General features: G+C 41.1%; 1 protein-coding gene across 6 annotated transcripts in view; it reads left to right on the forward strand.

The window, feature by feature from the left end:
- The window catches only part of prickle2b (prickle homolog 2b), a 244,455-nt gene that overhangs the window by 195,943 nt on the left and 26,664 nt on the right, over positions 1-21,848 (forward strand). For 5 of the 6 annotated variants that reach the window (XM_078209502.1, XM_078209507.1, XM_078209505.1 and 2 more), the window contains one exon: positions 3,748-3,931. In XM_078209502.1, coding sequence (XP_078065628.1) covers positions 3,748-3,931 — 184 coding nt within the window. Of the gene's footprint in view, positions 1-3,586; positions 3,644-3,747; positions 3,932-21,848 lie in introns of those variants that run through there. The other variant, XM_078209503.1, reaches the window with a different exon arrangement.

Consider the following 21,848-nt stretch of genomic DNA (forward strand, 5'->3'; position numbering starts at 1 on the left):
AGCCACTGATCTCTGCTCAGCTCCTTTATTGAAACAAACAGCAACCACAGCAGTGACTATTGCTGACCTTTTAAATCAGCCCCACAGTCTCCTGTATCTACCTCCCTTGCAAACCCACCTTTGCCAATTGGATGATGAACATGACTCTGGGCCAATTAAATGATTTTTCAATTGAAATTGCAATGTGTGCGCATTGCCACCACGGTGTGGGGTTAGGACCTAAAATGAGTGTGACAAGAGGGTCCTGACCCTAGAATTAAAATCTCACCCACGTTTGCTTACCATGTTCACTCAGATTCCAGATATCCTGTAGAGAGAGCGTTGCACCATTTCTGCTTCACATGTGCAGTGAAAAATATGAATTACATTAAATGGGCAAATTAAATAAAAGCAGGAACCGTTTATTGCCCTGCCTCAGTAAATGTTTAGTCAATATCTATCTCTTGTGCTTCTCCTTAGCTTTATGCTATACCTGAAGTTGTGCACCTTGTTTCAGACCTGTCACCCAGTCTTTCAAATGATAGAAATTGAGGCTGCAATTCAGTTGGGCTTACAAACAGTATGGACTGTGGCCTGGAGACCCAAGGCTGGACAGATATTGGGCCTCGGGTCTCACTCAAATAATTAGCCAAGCTGCTGGTGCCCACCATGCCTTTACAGTACTTCACCTGTTTAGAAGAGGGATTTCAGGCCACTTGCTTCACTGACAACAGCTCACAGGTGTTGTGGGAGTGAGAGAGGACAGTGGAAATGGAGCCCACTCCACAGAGTTAAAAAAAAAAGAAAACTTCCCTTTTTGATGTCCACTCCACAGAGTTAAAAAAAGAAAACTTACCTTTTTGATGGTGGCCAGTTCCTAGGCTGCATCCTCATTAGGACTAATGAGTGAAACAGGCCTAACTCTTGCTCTGCTCAGGACAAGCCATTTTCAGGGGTCATAAAACAACCATTAGATCTTTAATCAGCTTATGCAAGATGACTGTTTTAGAAAGCTGCCTTGGAGACCTGAATATCATTCAAGCCAAAATAACTGTGGATATATTTAGGAATTCCTGGGGTGCAGAGCATTTTTCTGCAAAATGAATAATTTTCCTCCCAGGGTGGGATTTTATGCACCCCCACTGGCAGGTTTGAAGGTGAGGGGGCTCATAAAATACAGCAGGTAGCCTCCCCACCATCTACTCGGCCAACCTGAGTGGGGTATTATAGAGGTGGTGGAGATGTCTGGTAGACTATTCACCCTTGTGCCATTTGCAACCCATAAGTGGCCACCTAAGGCTGTCATCCCGCCTCCGCTGCAAGTTTACTCATGGTAGGGGAGACCAATTCCAATTGGGTATCCCAACAGCTTTGGCTCCATGGGCAGGCATCAGGCAAGTGCTGGGAGGCGGGACCCCCTTCGTGAATCTCCTGTACCCATCGGAGGTACACCCCACCCAGGCTCAAGATCACAGTCGTTCATGCACCAAACCCCCTCAACAGCCACTTTGTACTCAAACTGCCAGCCTGACCCCAGCAAAATTACCCCCATCCCCAACAACTTACCTTGATGTCCATTTGCAACGATGATCTCCATTGGGGACAGCGTGTAGTCCCCAGCAGTGACCATTGCTCCCACCTGACAGTGCTGGGACTTCAGAGTTGCTGACCATTTGATTGGCCAACAGCTCTCTGAGACAGGACTTCCTGTGCCTGAGGGGTGGAAATCCCACCTCCAGTCTATTAATGGCTTGGCTGATAAATAAAAGCAGAGCAGTCGTTCTTCCCATGGGTAGCCGCCTCCTTGAATTTTTTGCTGGAGGAGCGAGGGCCATGGTGTCCCATAAAATCCAGCACCTCTTTTCCATCTGGGAAATGGTTGTAATGATGGCTAATTATTTCCATGTTCTCTATGAGACATTGCTAAGCTTCTGCTGTTATTGCACGTGCTGTCCTTTCCTATCAAAATGCGTTGCCTGTTTAATTGCTGTGCGCATTCATATTTGAGGGGCTTAATAGTGCAGTCGAATTCTTCCCTGTTTTTATGTTCTGACATTTTCAGTCAGCAACAACTGAGCATTCTTTAGCTAGATTATCAAACTTTTTGGCAACTATAATGGTTAACTGGATTTGTGCTTGATTATTTACGTTGGGACTGACTGTTACTTTTTAATTGCTTTTTAAAAAATTATATTCCTATAAACAGTATATTTGATAGCTGTGTGCTATTGTATTATTTTCTGGAGACAGAAATATTTTTCCCTTTTTGTAGCGAAATGACCCAGTTTGCAAATAAATCTATTGTTTAATAACAGTCCTCTACTGCATTGCAAGCCTCTAGCTGTTGACCAAAATTTCTGTATTATAACAAGGTTGACTTGACTTTGAAGTCATGATATATTTAAAATTCTTACACTTCAAACAATTAGCATATCATTTAATAACATGCTTAATGTTTGTATATAATAGAATACATTCAATTCTGAATTGCTTTGTTAGCCTCAATTAGGCAATTATTAACTCTGAGCACTTGATGCCTTTCCGAGCTTTAAAATAGTTTAAGCGCATGTTAAATGCATTGCTGATCTTTCTTTAGCTTTGAAATGCAGTTTTTAAACATTGCCTCCAAATATTTCTATCACTATGTAAAATAATTTTACATTACGTTCCCTGTCTATTCAAAGCATTTTATCCAGTACTTTCAAAAGATTGTTGCAAAGACCTCAGTTTAAGAAGCATTGCCACATGCAATTGTTTTTACATTCTTGCTACAATTTAAAATCAATCTGAAATGTTCATGCCTGCACAGCTGTAGAACTTTTCTTTAGCAACTGTCATCTTAACCCTTATCCTGCCAAAAATAAGAACCCTGTACTGTTAGCAATAACAGATGATGTGACTAGTACTTTCAGGGTTTTAATTAGTTTTGATAATTAAACTTTTTAACTGGGTTCTGTTTTTCAAAAGGCAGGAACTGTGTGCTAAAATGAGTCCCCATGCTGAGTGGATACAAACCAGATGCCCATTGTCTGTTTGGGTCTATATGCATTCTTGATCTAATGAATAGCAGGAAATTGGGAAAATCTGGCATAAGTCCATAGTCTTAAGATAAACTATTCCCTTCTATGAAGATATCTAATAAAAGCAGCATTGAAGCGGGAAAACTTTTTTTCCTTGCAGTTTGCTTTCCTGAACTTTGTCAAATCGACTTGTATTTATTCAAAACCAGCCGACCAAATATTTATCAGTAAGCCAAAGAACTGGTTAATTTTTTGCGATGTTTAAATTAATTCATGAAGAGCATAGTTTTGAGCTTGAACAGCATTGAACATGTCTATTCCAGCAGGGTGTCATTTTTGAAATCTTAGAACCTTTGAGATTTTTTCACTTGATTCGTGCATTGCAATAGCAAGTCACTTCACATTTGTAGTTAGACTAGCTATTCAGTGTTTTGCTAATTGAATTGATTGTTCCTGGCAGCCTGTTTCCCTGACAGCAGAACCAACTTAGCTCTGACAGCTTTAACAACCTGACTATAGCCTTAGAGTCCCTGACCTTCTTAGGTTGTGCAACATGTATAGGGCTATAAACCACAAAAGGCACACACGCAAGAATATAAAACTGGCTTGAATGCTGTCAGCTACTGCCAGAGGCTGGTTGCCAAGTATGTGTTTATAGTTAAGTATCCAAGCTTGCAGCTTGACAGTGATCATTTCTGTAGTTTCCCTACTGCGGTGAGCTTACCAATGGCTATTTCACTTTTCACAGAAAGATCTGTCTTCACTGCAAGTGCCCACGCGAAGAACACATAGTGACAGTGATGCCTTTAGAAATGGAGAAGACTGTGAACAAACTTATGTATGATTTTCAGAGGAACTCCACATCTGATGATGATTCTGGCTGTGCTTTGGAGGAATATGCCTGGGTTCCTCCTGGTTTGAAGCCTGAACAGGTATTGCTATTTCACTACTGAATCTACCACTTAAATCTTTTCTGCAGTATTTTACTTGCTATAGGCCTGAAACCTATTTTGTTTAACCTGGTATAGTATGCAGTGTTAACTGCTTTGCTTAGTTTATATACGGCAGTCTGATTTCTTTGTAAATTCTCTTTGTAAATTCATGCTAATAGAATATCACTTTCCAGAAATAAGGTGTTAGTCTCCCTATTTAAAATAGATTCACTATGGCCTTGATTTCCATGCCAGAATGCATGGGGAAGGCAGGGGCACAATATCCAAATTCTGTACACTTCAGAAACAGTAGTCTCTATTACTTCCAACCACTATCTGGGGATCAATTAAATAAATGTCTAAAAAATGTAGTTTAATTTAAAACAAATACAGTTACTGAGCTTATGTGTGCTAGTTATTGTTTTCTATTTTATTATGGTCATTTCTCTTTGGTGTTAATTAGTTAGTCAACACTTGACAGCTGATTTATGAAACAGAAAGTCCACTTTGTAGAAATAAGAGATCATTTTGGTAGGAACAGAATAGTCTTATATCAGCTTCTAGGTCCCCATTGAATACTCATATTTTAATGGCAAACAAAACTCCAACCTTTATAACAATGAATGTGATGACGATGAATTAGCAGCATTCACACCGTAAGATTGCCACAGTTCTTCCATCAAAATTAAAGCAGGGAATGGCAGAAGTCCTCAAAATTTCATGCCCATCATGTCCTATTTCACAGACCTTTTAAATTTCATTTGCCATTCTGTTGAATATGGTGTTTTACTGTAATGTGTACAGCTTACTAAATTATTCTGTGATGGATCATTGAAAGCAATGGATTGGGAGTATGAGCTACAACTTGAGAAAGTATCAAGGACAAGAAAAGCTTTTTGGCTCCTTGAACCAACAGAATGGCAAGATGACTTTAAAATCTGTGTGGGGGTATAGCATAGTTATAGAATGGAATTTCTTTTGATATAAATGCAGATTTGTTGATCTCTGTGGTTTAACTGATTAGTCTCATTATCAGTCTGCATCTTGACTTTCTCTAATATCCTTGATTCTACCTGGTAGATCATTCCAAACATTTATCATTCTTTCAATAAAGGATTTTTTTTCAAAGATTTGTTTTAAATCTTCTTTTCACAAATTTCAATTATATTGTCTTATTTTACTGGCATAATCGAGTTAATTTTATCCACAACAACATACATTTATTGTTACGATCCCTGTAGAGACTGATCACTTTAAAAGGATTTGAATTTCCAGTGACCAACTGAAAGGATCTCACAAAATTTCAAGTTTCAAGACTTTTACTGTAACTAACAAACCAAAGGTCACATTGTATTCAGTAAGCAACTATTCATAGACAACTTGTATCGTAAATTGCAGACCAGAAATTCCCCCATTTAACTTTTAACGCTACCAAAAATCCCATGCATGGCAAACTTTACGCATTCTTTAAGTAGACATTATTCTCCAGAACCAGTCCAATGTTATTCTTAGCTCTTGATGGCTTGCTTCATTTCTTTTCCTTTTCACTGTTTTGGGTGCAGGACTTACTGTCTCTGTCTCTTGCTCTCAGCTTCTCAGATTCTTGCATTCTGACTTGTATCTGTGAAGTTCAGTGATACCTTAGAAACCCTGTAACTTTCTATGGACTTTCCCCTTCCCAACGTCCATCTCTATGGCAACATGAATCACTTGGGCCTTGTATCCAGATAGAAATGCTGATTTGCTATCTTCTAGACCCACAACTCCATTCTGTCTTGAAATTAAATGGACAGTTAAAGTATAACTGTTTATAAAGGCTGACATCCTAACACCTCCCTGTGAGGCGTAGAGATGACCAGTCTACCCACAGTCAGAATAGCTGCTCTTGTCTTTGTCTACAGGTATGAACATCTTGCACCTTCTTCCCATTAAATCAATCTGTGCCCCTCCCTTGTCACCATAACAACCAAGCCACCCAGATTTGTTGTCGGGCAGAATTTCAAGCAGGTCACATGATCCCTTTCATTACTCCATTTTACTTTAAATTAAAGAAACAGTCCAAAACACAACAATCTTATAAACTTCTATTTATAGCATTAAACACTCCTTTCAACATCCATATGAAATCCCATAGCTCCTGCTGAAAACAATCCAGATTCTACAAACTGACAGCTGGCAGCGCCACCTCTCAGTGGTGCACCTCCTGGTTGACTGCAAGTATCACCAGCCACAACCTGGTAAGTGGTCTGAGTGGTGAAGTCCCAGTTTTCAACCATTCATGGAAAATCTGGATGACCTTCAACCATCTGAGGACCGGCCAGGGAAGATGTGTCCACTTGCTTCACAAGTGGAACATGAGGAACAACTCAAATTGTGATTGTGGCCATCCAAGTCAGACCATTGCAAACATACTGAGAAATCCAATCCTGTTGGCATCTCAACCATTCACACTGCTTCTCCAGCCATCTGAAATATATAATTCCTTGTAGTGCTTTCCAGGAAAAGTCGATACCAAGCTAGAACCAAAATGAATCATGACTAAGGAGAGATGAGCATGTTATCAGATGGAGGTTTTAAAACTTCTGGAAGGATTTTAGAAAGAGAATGGGGCATGATGGCCAACAGCTGCCAGTAGTGGAGCATTGAAAGCAGGAATCTGAAGTAGTCCAGGAGAAGTAAAGTGGGTGGTGGAGTAGATTTCAGAAATAGGTTAAAGGTCATGAAAAGATTTGGACATAAAAATCAGGATTTGAAAATGGATCTATTTGCCCAATGGAGACCAGTTTAATTCAGTAATAATTGATTTAATACAATGACATTTAATACTACTTGTACCTTATAAGATCTTTATTTCACTAGTTCAGCGAGCAGACTGTTAAGCTCTAATACTCTCTTTACACACTCTCAAATGCAAATATTGACCTTCTGAAATGTGGCAATCAGAATTGTGTGCAGGAATGGTCTGATCAGTAAAATTGAAACACTGTACTCTTAACCTCTGACATAATCCTTATTGTAAAATCCAAAATATTATTGCCCTATTTTTATGACTTTACCTACTTTACTCGCATAGATTTAAGTTTTTTGAACCTCCAGGATTTATTCATATCGTTCAACATCTTGCAATTAATTATTGAAATCTTGCACCTAACTGCCGAGTCTGCAAATCTATATATGCCTATAGGCATGGGTAACAATTTCTCTCTTCCTCCTGCCCCAGTTTAAGCCAAGCAATGTGATTTTCGCAAATGCTGCTTGACCTCTACTGAAATTTTAAAGTTCAGTTTCTTTAAAGCATTTGTTTCCTGTCCATCAATCAACTTTTTATCCATGCTACTATTTTTTCCTTGTACCAACCATATGGCTAAATATTTCTACCTTGGGAGATCCCTTAATGCATGATTCCAGAAAATCCATGTACACTAAATCTAGTGTATTTCTATTACCCAACCAATTTGTCATCTCTTCAAAAACTCTACTAAATTTGTCAAACACAAATTTCCTTAAAGAATTAGAAGTTGGCTATCCTTGATTAATTCCTGCATTTCTGTAATATAAGGTGAACCGTTCGAAAAAGCTCTTCATTGTGGCTAACTCTCAACTGCCCTCCGAAATAGCTGAGTGAGACACTCAGTTCAAAGGTAATTAGGGATGGGCAATAAATGCTGGCCAGCCAGTGATGCCTATGTCCCACGAATGAATAAAAAAAACTGCTGGTTTATCACTGTGGATGGAATTTTCACATTTTTTTCCCCCAAGTGCTGTCTCAGGTGAGAAAAGTGGAGGTAAGTCTGGTTTTTTCTGCCATATTTTCAAACACATGGGGTGGAGAGGCTACGGGGAGTTAAGGGCCATGTCCTTAATCAACCGCAACCACTGAGAGATTGGGAAAGATTGGAAAATGGTGCCCTGGTCAAAAAAAAAGTCCCCACGACCGCACACCCAACCTGCCCCCCCCCCCCCCCCCACCATGGACATGGGATCCCCTCCACATACGTCGAATTATCCCCAGTAGAAACCAGCTGCCTCCAGCAGTGCCCGGGAGGACAGCCCAAGTATAACCCCCTGAGGGGGCCCCCCCCCGGGCAGGGACCATTTGCCAGGTCCCCATTGATCCAGACCTGTTGCAAACCCTGTCAATGTGATGTAATGCCGGCTGGGGTGGGGAGTGGTTTAACATGAAGGGATAATACAATGGGGAAGCTCGCTAATGAAATGTTAATGTATGGTAATGGGGTTCCTGACCTATCATGGTGGGAACCCCATTGCATCATTGATGAGAGGAGGAGTGGCAGAGATAACCTGAATAGGAAATCCTGTTAGCATTTTGAGGGCTCCCATTGGATTCTCCGCCCCAACGGCTTTCCCACCCGCTGCAAACAGAGGCAGAGAATCCCAGCCTGTCTGAAGCAAAGTATTAGTTGATGTCTTGTGGTGTTGCTTGTTGTGAGGCTAACCTTAACTTATCCCTGTGTATATTGGACAATGACACTAGAGAGCACAGAGGATTCAAAACATTGAGCTTTATTTACAGGTGTGTCTTCTCTTACATGGCTGCTTCTTCTCTGCCTGTTTCCCACGTTAGGGACTTGTGATGTCACCTCTGGAGAATCAACTAATTCAACATAAATGGAGCTAGTACCTCTAAATCATAGCTATCTCTTCATCACCGGGACGAGTGGCTGATTGATGAACTCTGTTGACAATCCACCAAAAGACAAAATTCAGTTTTGCAGTGGAGGTTACATACAGTTTTCAAGTTAAGGGGGGTTAAAGGCAGAGAATATTCATACTAGGGGTGAAGTTGGACGGCATTGTGCAAAGGGGGAAAGTATAAGGGCAGGAGGGAAAATGTGGAGGGAGTTAGGGCTGGGGAGGGTAGAGACTGACAGAGTAAGGAAAGTGAAAAATTTGGAGTGGAATATAGTTCAAAGCTAGGGTAAAATCACTAAAGATATCCTGTGGGATGCAAGTTAGGGAAAAGAATTGAAGGTCACCAAAGGATATCATCAGGGTTGGAGTTAAGAATAGTAGCTACACTGAACTTGTAACACAAGTAATTTAAGGAGTGAAGAGCAGGGAAAAAGGATGGAAGAAGATGTAGGGAGGTGAATCAAAGTGTGGAGAGGATGGGATATGCTTAAAAGTGTATACATTCCAATTAGATAACACTCACTGGTCTCTATCTCTTCTCAGGCAATCCCTCGGGTTTGGGGATGACTTGCTTCCATTCTGGCTCGATGGGTTGGGGAGATATTTGACCTCTTCAGGGATGGTTTGGTGACATCCCTAAAGCATTTCAGTTGAGATGACTTTGAGTGATTTAGAGCTTTGATGCTGAGCATGTTGGCGTGGGGAAAGACCTGACTGCAAAGCCTTTTTTACCATTGGATTTGGAGGATCTTTTGAGAAGCATCTCTGGTGGTGCTTTGATCTGCCTGCATGGTGCCATGACCTTAAGTTTTGAGATCCTGGTTCTCCTCTTCTGAGAAGCTCAATGACTAAAGTTGGAATGATTTTGGATTTGAATTGAAGGTGGCATGCAACAGCCAGGTCCTGGTGGAGTAAATGGAATGAAGAGCCAGGATCATCAGAAACCTTATAATACTTATTCAATGACAGTTGAATGGTTTTCTTTTGCTTCTCTAGGTAGATCTCTCTGTATCAGTTAATTAAATTATTGATTCCCTTGTTCACTTTGGCATGGCATTCTGTTTGAGTCTCTGCCATGATGATTTCCACTGCTTCTTCAATGAGCTGGAAAGCTTGACAGTCGTCGTCTTGACAAAATTCAAGGTGATGATGTTACAACGTGATCTTCCTCATCACCTTGTTGAATCTCTAGCTACATCAAGTCTTCATTAGATAATTTCACTACATGGGATGCAAGCAATTTCACGAAGTCAGCATCATCCACTTCATCAAAGCCAGCCTCCCCCTCAAGGTGACAATTTCACACTGAATATTAGGGACAGCATCATGAGATTCTCCTTAGCTACTGGCACACTTGGGCCACAATTTCTTTACATATCATTCAAGCACAATGACTTTTCATTCCATGAATCAGCAACATTGTTGCTTCCCTTGAGGACGCTATAGCCACGCCAAAATTCCCTGCCTGATGGCACATTCTCACCATTTGCTGACTTGATGAGCCAGGAGAGGTCACAGTGTAGCTTGTAAGCCTTGAATGCTGCAATTGCTCCCTGATTCAAGGGCTGTAGTAATGAAGCTGTGGTGGGTGACAGGAACATCACCTTCACATTTTCAGACAATTCATCAAGGCTGACAGGATGAGCTGGGTAATTATCCAAGAGGAGCAATATCTTGAAGGCCTCCAGGAGGGGTGGCACACAGAGAGAAACCATTCTTGAAAGAGAGCTTCAGCATCCAGGCTTTCTTATTTGGACATTAAATGTCATGCCGATATTCCTTGGAATAAGCCCTTTATGTCTGTGTGTCTTAGATTAGTGGTATGCCAGTAGGGCTTAAACTTAAAATCTCCTGCAGCGATTCCACCAGATTCAGATGATCTTTGGCAGCTTTACGTTCTGGCATTGTCATCTCCTGTTTTGAAATGTACGCTATCTGTGGCATGCATTTCCGAAAAGACCCTGTCTCATCAACATTAAAAATTTGTGTTGGTGAGTAGCCACTTTCTTCAATGACTCTGTTCAAATGGACAGGATATGCATTAGCTGCCTCTGTATCAACATTAACTGCTCCGCCAGAAATGGTGGCTAGTGGTTATTATTCCACTCTTTGCAGCACCAGGCAAACTACCACTACTTACTGGCCATTTCTGCCTCATGTTTAAGTGATTTAAAAGTCTCATCCGCAGCAAGCACTCCTGAAACTCCAAAACTTAAATCAAATTTAAATCTAGCTTTTTGCTTGGGAATAAAAACAACTCTGGCTTTGGATGCCTCTGGGTTTTTTGTTTATAATTGTTGTTGCCTCAAATGCAGTGCAAACAACTGACTTAACGATGGCGCCAATCTGGACCTGATATTACATGAAGGGTGCGATGACGTGCACTGCGCTATGATGACAGGCGGCAATGATGTGCATGCAAATGAAAAGGGATGTAATAATGCATGTGCAATGTAAACAAATAGCAATGACATGCAGCATCCACGATGAGGACACTGAAAACAATGCGCAAAAAGATGTTGAAGTGCAAATCGCGACTTAACTCAGGGAAACAGACCTAAAACAAAAATGATGTTTAAAAACTTCAAGTGGAACAACTTAAAATGAGGATTTACTGTAAATAAATGGAAATGTTGGGGCTGGGGTGGGCAGCATAATTTGAACAAATTGCGGAGAATGTTGACAAAATTAATTAAAGAGTTATAGCTTTAATAAATTGAATAGACATTTGGCTATCCCCAGTATTAATTAATTAAAGAACTGCGTTTTACTGAATGAAACAAATCAAAGATGGAGGCTTCTCTAGGGAGAATTAAATGCAAAGTTGACAAGGTACACTCGCTCTGGTTACCATAGGGCTGTCATAGGCACTGAAGTGGAGATGCCGGCGTTGGACTGGGGTAAACACAGTAAGAAGTTTAACAACACCAGGTTAAAGTCCAACAGGTTTATTTGGTAGCAAAAGCCACACAAGCTTTCGGAGCTCCAAGCCCCTTCTTCAGGTGAGCGGGAATTCTGTTCACGAACAGGGCATATAAAGATACAGACTCAATTTTGAGTCTGTGTCTTTATATGCCCTGTTTGTGAACAGAATTCCCACTCACCTGAAGAAGGGGCTTGGAGCTCCGAAAGCTTGTGTGGCTTTTGCTACCAAATAAACCTGTTGGACTTTAACCTGGTGTTGTTAAACTTCTTACTATAGGCACTGTAGGCAAGCGACAGGTTACAATGCTCAAAGCCAATGGAGTTGGCACATAGTGAGCAATCATGTGAAGCAACCAGCCAGTCCAGCATCCAAAGAAACTTTTTTAAAACTGCCAGGAGAACAGAAGTAGAGTGTCAGGGCCAATATTGCCATGAAATGAAAGTGCTGGTAAGCAAAATGGAGGATAGGAGTGGAACTCTCTTAACTCTGCAATAACCAGGAAGGTGAATCTCCAGTGAATCTGTGTATCTCCAGTCAACATAATAGACTTGCTTTTACTTAACATTTAGTGAGATGTCCACAGTTTTCCATGAGTGCATTACTACAGCACCACTCTGGCGAAAGTAAAGTTACAATTGATTGATAGTCACATAATGTTAGGTGGTATAACATTTTCCTCAGTTCCACCTGCACATGCAATCCCACGAGAATGTGGAGAGCACTGACTGTAAAAACAGGCAGGAAAAGAGCAGCTGGTCCACTGAGTCTGCCCAACAATCATGATAGCTAACGTATCATGACTGGACACTTCATGCCCCTCCCCACTCCTATTGCCTCAAATCAATCTTCTTAACATTGGCACAAATTGGGAGAGGCAAAAGACAGAATGAAATCTGTGGGCTAATGAGGGAAAAATAACCTGGAAAATTTCTCTCCAGCTCCTAAAATGATCAGGAGATCAAGTTGACCAGGTGTTATTTGTTAGTTCATTACCTAAGCCCAGTCAAAAACTAGTCCATCTCCCTTTAGAAGAGATATACAGTATCAGCACCCACTGCACCAGCCAGAAGCTCATTATTCTCTGGGAAAGGAAGGGACTACCTGACATCCAGTCTATTTCTTTTAATATTTACTTTTACTTAGTTTAAGCTCTTGTCCCTCATCAATCTGTTAAACTGGAATAATCTTTTCAGTAGGCACGTGATCTAGCCTTTTATTTAGTAAACTCTATCTCTATCTACGCTATTCTGAAGGCTTCTTAAACCTATCTAAGTAGTTCTTTAACCACAGAATCATTAACATAGCTCTCCTCTAAACCTTTCCCAAGACCATTCCATCATCTATCTTGTATGGGGAGCAAATGGGTTTTCGTTGCTTTATAAAATAGATCTGTTCAATTAGGAAGAAAATAGCATCTTTATTATTTACATTTCACTCTGTAACAATGTTTACTGTTCATTCATCTGTTTCATGTAAATAAGACCACTTGTTAGTTCAAAGCCTGTGTCCCAGTTTGCTAAGAGTGAATATTCAGTCTGCAATATAGTGGCACATATACATTCAGCAGCTTGTATGCAGAGCAGAAGTTGTCTGGTAGGATTCCTGGATCTTATTATTTGCCTTGATATTGGACCGGAAAAGGCACCCTCAGCTTGTAGCAGTGGCCAATAGTATTGAAACTGAGAAAATATATTGTGTAGTAATCCAATATGATAACATATCCGGATTCTCTGCAAAGCTTTGACCCTGCCCTGCTATACTACTTATTTTAAAATCACCTCCCAAGTTCAACCGGCTTAAGAACGTTTTCCCTACCTAGGATATTTCCATGTATACCTGTATATAAGAAATAATATGGGTCCAAGAATCGAGCCATTCTATATTCTGCGTGACACCTGTCACAAGCTCTGTTTAATATTCATAAAAATAATGACTTATCTCCATGTCCTATCTGGATTTTTGCGAACTTAACTATTGTCTGACATGTAGGACTTCCTCAAGGACATTCTGGAATTCTAAATAAACTATATCACAGTGAAATACACCATCTGATTTATTGGTAATATGCCCAAGTTTATTGTTATACAGTTGCTCCTTCAGCCTGTTACTTAGTTTGGTTCCGATAATTTATCTGGTATGATTGTATAGTTCGTGGACTTTGTGTTACCTAGAACAAATTTACTCCTCCCCTTAAATACGAACACCATGGACCACATTTTCCACTTTGGGGTGAGAATCAGGAGTCAAACCAATACCTGACATTGCTATTTCACCCCCTGAGTGGGCATGCCTGCTCATCATATTTTCATTCCTCAGAGTTAGGAATGGCTGGAGTTGGGGCCACCACCTCCTGAAGCAGAACTCAGGTAGGTGAATACCCGTCTTTGTTCACTTGAACATCAGCCCAGTTCTGTTGATGAGTATGAGGCCCCCTGACTCTTGAGCCCTACAATAATATTGGGACATATTTGAGATGCTCATAAAACTGTTAAGATAGACAAACAGTCATTCAGAATCCACTTTAAAAATGCATCATCTTATTGGTCATAAAACAGTCAAGGTGTACAAATAGTCATTCAAAAGCTACTTATAAAAACATTATCCTCTTAACTGATCATAGATCAGTCAAAATAAAACACTCAGTCCACTCAGCAGCTGCATCAATAACCCTTGTTGAGATTAATTAATTAATGAGGTTTGGAACTCAGCCAAGTATTGATAATGGGATTCTATTGTACAGCTATATAAACAAATCTCCAGAGCTGAATATATTAATGCTTACAAAGCAATTGAATGAGCTCAGCTATCTGTGCAAGGTTTATGCAGTATGTCATTCACTGAAAGGATTAAATCAAAGTGAGCAATTGACAGTCAAATCTGAATGTCACTTGTTCCATTGGATAATATACTCTAATGCATTTGAAGATTGTTTTGCTCACTCAATACAAGTCAACTTAATGATCACATACCTTTTGAGAACAAATCCCTATCACCAGTCATTGCATTAAACACATATTTAATTTATCATATGGAAATGCATTATGGGCTGAATTATGCCAGAAATTGCCATATAGCCCCATACTTGGGGGAAAGCAAGGGGTGGGTACTACGACGTATTGCTGGTTGGTCAGCCTCTGATTTGTCTGTCCTGCCAGCAACTTAGCCCATCAACGGGTGCTATTATTAAAGGCTGCCCCAGACTAAGGAGCATGACTCCCCCGTCCCCGAGCAATGCACTCAATAGAGCTCCACTGTGAGGTTTGCTCACCAGGTTTACACCTTGGGAGGCGAGCATGGTTTTACACCATTCTACTCTCATACTGACGTAGACGATTTTTCTGACTGGGGGTGGGGGGGAATAATTCTGGCACAGAAGCCTGATAATATGCTAATTAATTTAAACCCTAACTGGAGGGTGGATGATTCGGACATGAGGCCTGATAATGATATGCTAATCAATTCAAATTATGTTCCCAACGTTTAACATTGGGAAACGTGCCCCATTACTGATGGGAGGAGGGGAAATTGTGTCACGTGCTCACATCAACACGAAACCCAATTTGACCGTGCTCACGAAACTTACGACTGCCGTCATCAAACCCAGCTGACACAATCGGGAGCAGAAACTCCCGGCCTATTACATGTGAAATTGCTAACACCTTTTGAAATTACCTATCAAATGGCTCCCGAATCCAGGCTACGATTCTCCCACCCTGCTGCACGGAAAAATTAGCACAGTGGGCTGGGAGAATCCTGCAGTGACCAATTCACGAGGTTTGCGCGAGCATTCGCACTCTGCTTGCGTCTCCCAATGCCGGATTTCCGGCAGTGTCTGCGCTGCGCCAAAAATCGGTGGGGAGGCGCACAGACCATTAAGATGGTCATTTCAATATAATTTGAATCCCATTAGCAGGCCCGGGAATAAAGTTTCTGGGCCCACTAGTGTCTACCACCCAGCCAGAGTATTTCACTCCAGCAGGGATTACACTGGCTCCCTACTAACGGGGAACTAGCAGCCTGACCCCGCTGGAGTGAATCGAAGGGCACCCCAGAGGATCAGGCTGGGCTGCTGCCTGGGCATTGGCACTCTGGCAGTGCCAGCATCGCTCCCTGGCACTGCCCAAGGAGCAAAGTGCCAATGCCCATGGGGCACTTTTGCACTGCCCATCAGGCATGGGGTAATGTCGAGGGATTGGGGCATTTGGGGGGGGGGGGGGCTAGGGGGCAACTAGTGGGTGTAGGGGAACCCGCTGCAGTTGGGATCGGTGAGGGAAGAAGGGAGGTCAACGATCATGGCGGGCTCGGGGGGAAGGCAGGCTCAGCCTACTGGGAGCGATCAGCACTGCGGTGGGGGGGGGGGGGGGGGGGGGGGGGCGGCGGTAACTGGGGGGGTGGAATTGTAGGGTGGGTGGATCGGGGTGGCCAGGGAGAATCTTGGGGAGTGGATCGGGGCGGGCCGGGAGAGGTGATGTTTGTCGCTGGATCCAGGAATGGTCGGGGAGCCAGGGGTGGGGCGGGGGGGCAGAGAGCTGGCGATGTGGGGGGTCGGGACCAGCAATCAGAAGGCAGTCAGTGCGAGGCCACTGCGCATGCGCCAATCTCGGCACTGATGGATCGATGCATGCGCAATGTCCTGCTCAGTGCGCTGATTTCAGCCTCTTCAGCGGAAATAGGCCCCGTGCCCTGAAATTTAATGATATTCACGCTGGTGGCCTCTGCAATGCACAGTGTGTGGGAGATTCTTCTCTGAACTGAAAAAAAACAGCGTGAATTACTCCAGTTTTCACGTGAATTCGACACTTGGAATTTTTTTTAGGAGAATTCCGCCCCCAATGTTCCCCCATGGTTCACAACACCTCTGAACTGGCATGAACCACATTGCCTTCAGAAGCTAGCCTGACTTCAGTCCCACAAGGGAACCAGTAATGTCAGGTCTGCTGCATGTGACTTGCAGTCCACTCAACTTCACACCCCATTTAAAATTGCCTGTGATGGGAATGAAAGTGAGATTTACGTATGCAGGATACACTTGCCTAATGTGAGTTGCCCCATGCTAGCTTATTATCAACCATTAAAAGGCAAAAAGATAAAAGTAGACTGCACTGGGGATACCTTTGAACTGATACTTGAAACTTGTAGATCTGATGTGCTAAGTGTAGTTTTACAAGATGTAAATTTTAAATTTAAACTTTATTAAAACTGGGTAAATACAATATCCATCTTCACTGTCATGCCTCCCTACTTTTCATGCACCTTCTCATTGTAATCTCCCATTTGTCTCTTGATAGAGTTGTAAGGATAGACGTCCTCAGGAAGCTGTTTATGCCATTGTTAATATAGAGATTCCTGTTCGTGGCAGACCTGAAGTCCTTGTCTGAACTTTTCTTGCCCACCCACCTCTTTCCATTCATGTTCTGTTTTTCACCAGGTAACTAGGATAAAATTAAAATGAGTGAACCTGCCATTCTGTATAATGTGATCACCTTCGACTGCCATCATTAACATTAATGTTGGGTGGCATGCTAGCACAGTGGTTAGCACTGATGCCTCACAGCGCCAGAGACCTTTGTTCAATTCCGGCCTTGGGTGGCTGGCTGTGTGAAGTTTGCACTTTCACCCCGTGTCTGCTTGGGTTTCCTCCAGATGCTCCTGTTTCCTTCCACAGTCCAAAGATTTTTGGGTTAGGTGGATTGTCCGTGCCAAATTGCTCCTCATTGTCAGGAGGATTAGCGGAGTAAATAAGTGGTGTTATGGGGCCTGGGTGGGATTGTTGGCAGTGCAGGCTCGTTGGACCAAATGGCCTCCTCCTGCACTCTAGGGATTTTATGATTAGTGCACTAAAGTACACCTATTGAGAATTAATATCACTATCCATCAAGCCCTTGGATCAATATCCTGGACCTCCATTCCCAACAGCACAAGTGTACCTGCACCAGGTGGATTGCAGCAGTTCAAGAAGACAGCGCACAACCACCTTCTCAAGGGCAATAGAGATGGGTAACAATTGTTAGCCTTGCCAGTGATGTGATACCCACATCCAATGAAAGAAGTTTTAAAAAGTGCTGACTTGCTTATCAGTCCTGTCAATAAATGAATTATCACTCCAAACCCTAGTTAATATAGATCAAATGATAATGCCAGATTCTAAATAATTGTCAAAGATCATTTCTATTATTGAAATCTTCTTTGGAACATCCTGGAGTTTTCTCATTTTTTCTAGAGGTCCTTCTCTCTTACATCAGTAGCTGTGCATTAGTATTACTTTATATATTGTGGCATGCAATTCCAAAAATGTGCAGATTAGGTGGATTTGTCATGCTAAATTGCCCCTGAGCGCAGGGGGATTAGCAGGGTAAATACATGGGGCTATGGGGATAGGGCCTGGGTGGGATTGTTGTAGATGCAGACTTGATGGGCTGAATGGCCTCCTTCTGCACTGTAGGGATTCTATGAACCCTCTTCACTTGCAGTTTATTGAAGGTTTCTCTGATGCTGGGAGCATAATGTAATGGCAGTTCTTTCTACTTGGGTTTATACATCACATTTGTCTCAAGATAAAAGGAGGATGTAATAATCAGACGCTCTTTTTTTCATGACACAAAGAAAGCTCACCACCTTCTCGAGGGCAACTAGGGATGAGCAATAAATGATGGCCAGCCAGCAACACCCATGTACCACGAATTAATAAAAAGGAGAGAAGTACACGAGCAGTGCCCTGTGGTAGATGAGTGTTATATAGATCAGTAATGTGAAATTTGGCAATTCCAGATAAGTAAGCTGCCAATAAAAGTCTTAAGGAATTGCTATATGCTGTCTGCATCCAAGGCAGCTTAAACCCATGAAAACAGGAGAAAAACACAATCTGGCAATGAAGGGCAACCAAGGTGTCACAGCCATAAACGTAGCTAACATTTTATTTCAGCTATGCATCTCTCATTAAGGTTTGAAGCAATTAAGCATTGTCTCAAAGTATGTATTATAGAATTATATAAATATTTCATTTCATTTTTTTTTCACTAACCACCAGAGGTACAGATACAGATGTGAAATCACATAGTATTCAACTAGGTATTTATTGGGTCATGTATAATCAGTTTTGATGATTCTGATTGAGTAAATATTCTTTTGTATTTAACTTCTAGATTTCATTGGACTTATGACTAATTAGTTTGGATTGGTCATCTGGTTTATTGCATCATTACCAATAATTACCTTTCTGCTGCTATGAGAAATACAAACATTCATAAATATATTTTTAAGCTTAAATGTTGTTTCCTGTTGTTCAGCCAACTTCTTGTACAGTGTCCCTTTAAGGCCACATGTCTTATTTTATCAAACCTCTGATATGTTGCACTTCATAAAGTGCCTTTTGAAATCCACATGTGGGATGTCCTTTTCATTTCCTTTATAAATGCACTCCATTATTTCTTCAAAGGACTCTATTAATTTTGTCACACACAACTAGCACTTTGCAAGTATCATTTCCACTGTTCAGTGGTCTGTAATTCACATTGGGAATTACAGTTCCTTCTTATTCTTTAATTCTCTCAAAATAAACTCAGCTTTTGCATCCCATTATGTCATTCTTATATTCAATTTAATATATTTTGATTAATATTGTCACCCCTCCTCCCTTTTCCCACATTGGTGGACCAACTTAATAGCCCTAAATGAAGCGATGTTTAACTATCCTGCAGCATTTCTAATCTCTTTGCCTCAGCAAAGCCTTTGCAGTCTTTCCCTTAAAAGTTCTGATGCTCTTGAAGCTGTCCTTTATGAGCAAATTTCCTTGCCAGCTTATGCCTTAGCTTCCACCTTATTGTTCACAGCCAAGAAAAGATTAAGGGCATTGTAGTACAATGGATGTAAGGTGTTTTTTTTATTTCTAAAGCAGGTTAGTAGCTTGAATATTTACAGTCACCAACATCACAGCCTTTCAGCTTACTTGTCTGGATGCCACATGCTTTTTAAAAATCCAACATTAAAAGTGTCTTTTTAATCCCATCTCTTGTATGGAAAATCTTAAACATGTCAGTGTCTCCAATTTACCAATTTTATCCTGAATAGTTTATGTATTCACATACAACTCAAATCTGCCTCTGTTCAACAATCTTAATTTTATTCCCTTTCCTCTGGCCTATTCTTCTATTATTTTCCTTGTTTTTCTTTTTTTTCTACACATATTCTGCTGCTGTGGATGTTCCACAGTGCCTCATGGATGTCCAGTTTTGAGATGATTTGTCTGAAATCTATGCCATATTTACTTTGTTCTGTCCTTTAAATTGTTCTTTTGACTGCCATATTGCCCAACATTATTCATGTACCATCTCTCCAGCCATCCATTTATTTCTCTCTTTCTCTACTGGTAAGTGCATTACCAGAAGTAATCCTGATATCAGTGTTCTTATTGTCCAGATCTTTATTCTATCTCCTGCTGATCACAAACTGCCACTACCCCCATTCCCCTTTCAGCTGATTAATCGGTACACCTCAATGTTGAACATCAATTGGAAGAAGCATTGAGCGTAATAAAACCACGGAACATACTCTGGATTGAGGGCCTCAATATCAATCACCAAGAGAGGTTAATTAGAACAATTCTGACCAAGCTGGTTGAATCCTAAAGGACATAGCTGCTAGACCGGGCCTGTGCCTGGTGATGAGGGAACCAACAAGAAGGAAAAACCTATCTGACCTTGTCATCACCAATCTACCTGTCGCAGATGCATCTGTCTATGAAGGTATCGGTTAGGAGAGCCCACAGCACAGTTCTTACAGAGACAAAGTCCCGGCTTCATATTGAGGAATATTCTACATTGTGTGTTGTAGAATTAACATTGTGCTCAATGGCATAGATTTCAGACAGATCATCTCAAAACTGGACATCCATGAGGCACTGTGGAACATCCACAGCAGCAGAATTGTGCTCAGCCACACTATGTAACCTCATGATCCATCATATTGCTCATTTTCTCGTTATTGTCAAGCCAGGGGAATCACCTTAGTTCAATGAAGACTACAGGAGGGAATGGCAAAGGCAGCACCAGGTGTACCTAAAATGAGGTGTCAACCTGGTGGAGCTACAGCACAGGACTGCTTGCATGCCAGCAACACCCATATCCCATGAAAGAATTTAAAAAGTTCCTCAGTTCCTTATACGGGATTCCAATTCCGTTCTTTTTCTTCCCTTCATCATTGGTTCAAATCTGAATTACACAATGTAGTTGTTCTTGTGCTCTCTCCAGAGTATCTTGCACCGACTCCATAGATGCTAATTATCGCATTAAGAGACAACATAACATTCTTTTGAGTGCTGCTATGAAATCATGTTACCATTCTCCGAACTATAGAATTTTCTATTACTATTGCATTACTGCACTTGCTTCGGCATTCAGCAACTCAGTTTCTTCACAGTGCCATGATATTGCTCATGGTTGTTGTATAATCCACATGTGTCAAGTCAAAAACTCTAGGGATACAGAAGGTGAACTGTGGATTTAAATGGATCTAAGTCAATCAGGGATACAGATCATTTTCAAGGTAATCATAAGGTTTTATAATAATTCCATTATGTCACCTGTTGGTGAAAATCTCAATAAATCACGTGATGTATATCTTCAGATTTAACATTGGTTATGTAAACACTTTCAGAGGGTGGTAAATGAAAGACTTGTAATATGCGTCATCTTTAATCATACAAATGTCAGTTGAAGAAACATTGCTACCTTGCATAGCGCAGCTTGATTTAATTATAGCCAGTGTCAGTGGGAGAACAATTACACATTACGACCATGCCTGCAGTTTTCAGTTAAACTCTCTGTGGACTAGAATAAATTAAGCAGCTTTTCTTTTTTCCAGTCAGAGGACGTTATTGAGGGTATGCCTTATTTTCACATTTATATTTCTATTTAGCTGCATCTGTTAAATTCAAACCAGCGAACATGCAAAAAATCATTGATAGGAATTATGAAGACCATATAATGATCAGATGGTTAGCAAATATTTGTAAAGTGGCAATTAAACTGGAGAGGCTACTTACTGAAGGGTTAATCTTATTTTGCAAACAAAGACCAATTCTGCCTAGAATCCCAGTCAACCATATCCATGGGGAAAATTGAGTGTTTCTTTATCACTTTTATTACCAGGAAGTAAAAATGCTTTATGTGCTTCACATGGTGTAACTTGGCTTTCCCTCTCTAGGCATTCAATGTTTAAGTGGAGGTACATTTCTACCTCAGTATCTGAAGAGGTAATTTATAATGATGGCATATACCTGTCAAGAAATAGGTGCCTGTAATGATCGAGTCCTGGAAATGTCCTAACATTGATCAAATTGTT

Source organism: Mustelus asterias, chromosome 3, assembly GCF_964213995.1.
Source record: "Mustelus asterias chromosome 3, sMusAst1.hap1.1, whole genome shotgun sequence".
Taxonomy (NCBI): Eukaryota; Metazoa; Chordata; class Chondrichthyes; order Carcharhiniformes; family Triakidae; genus Mustelus; species Mustelus asterias.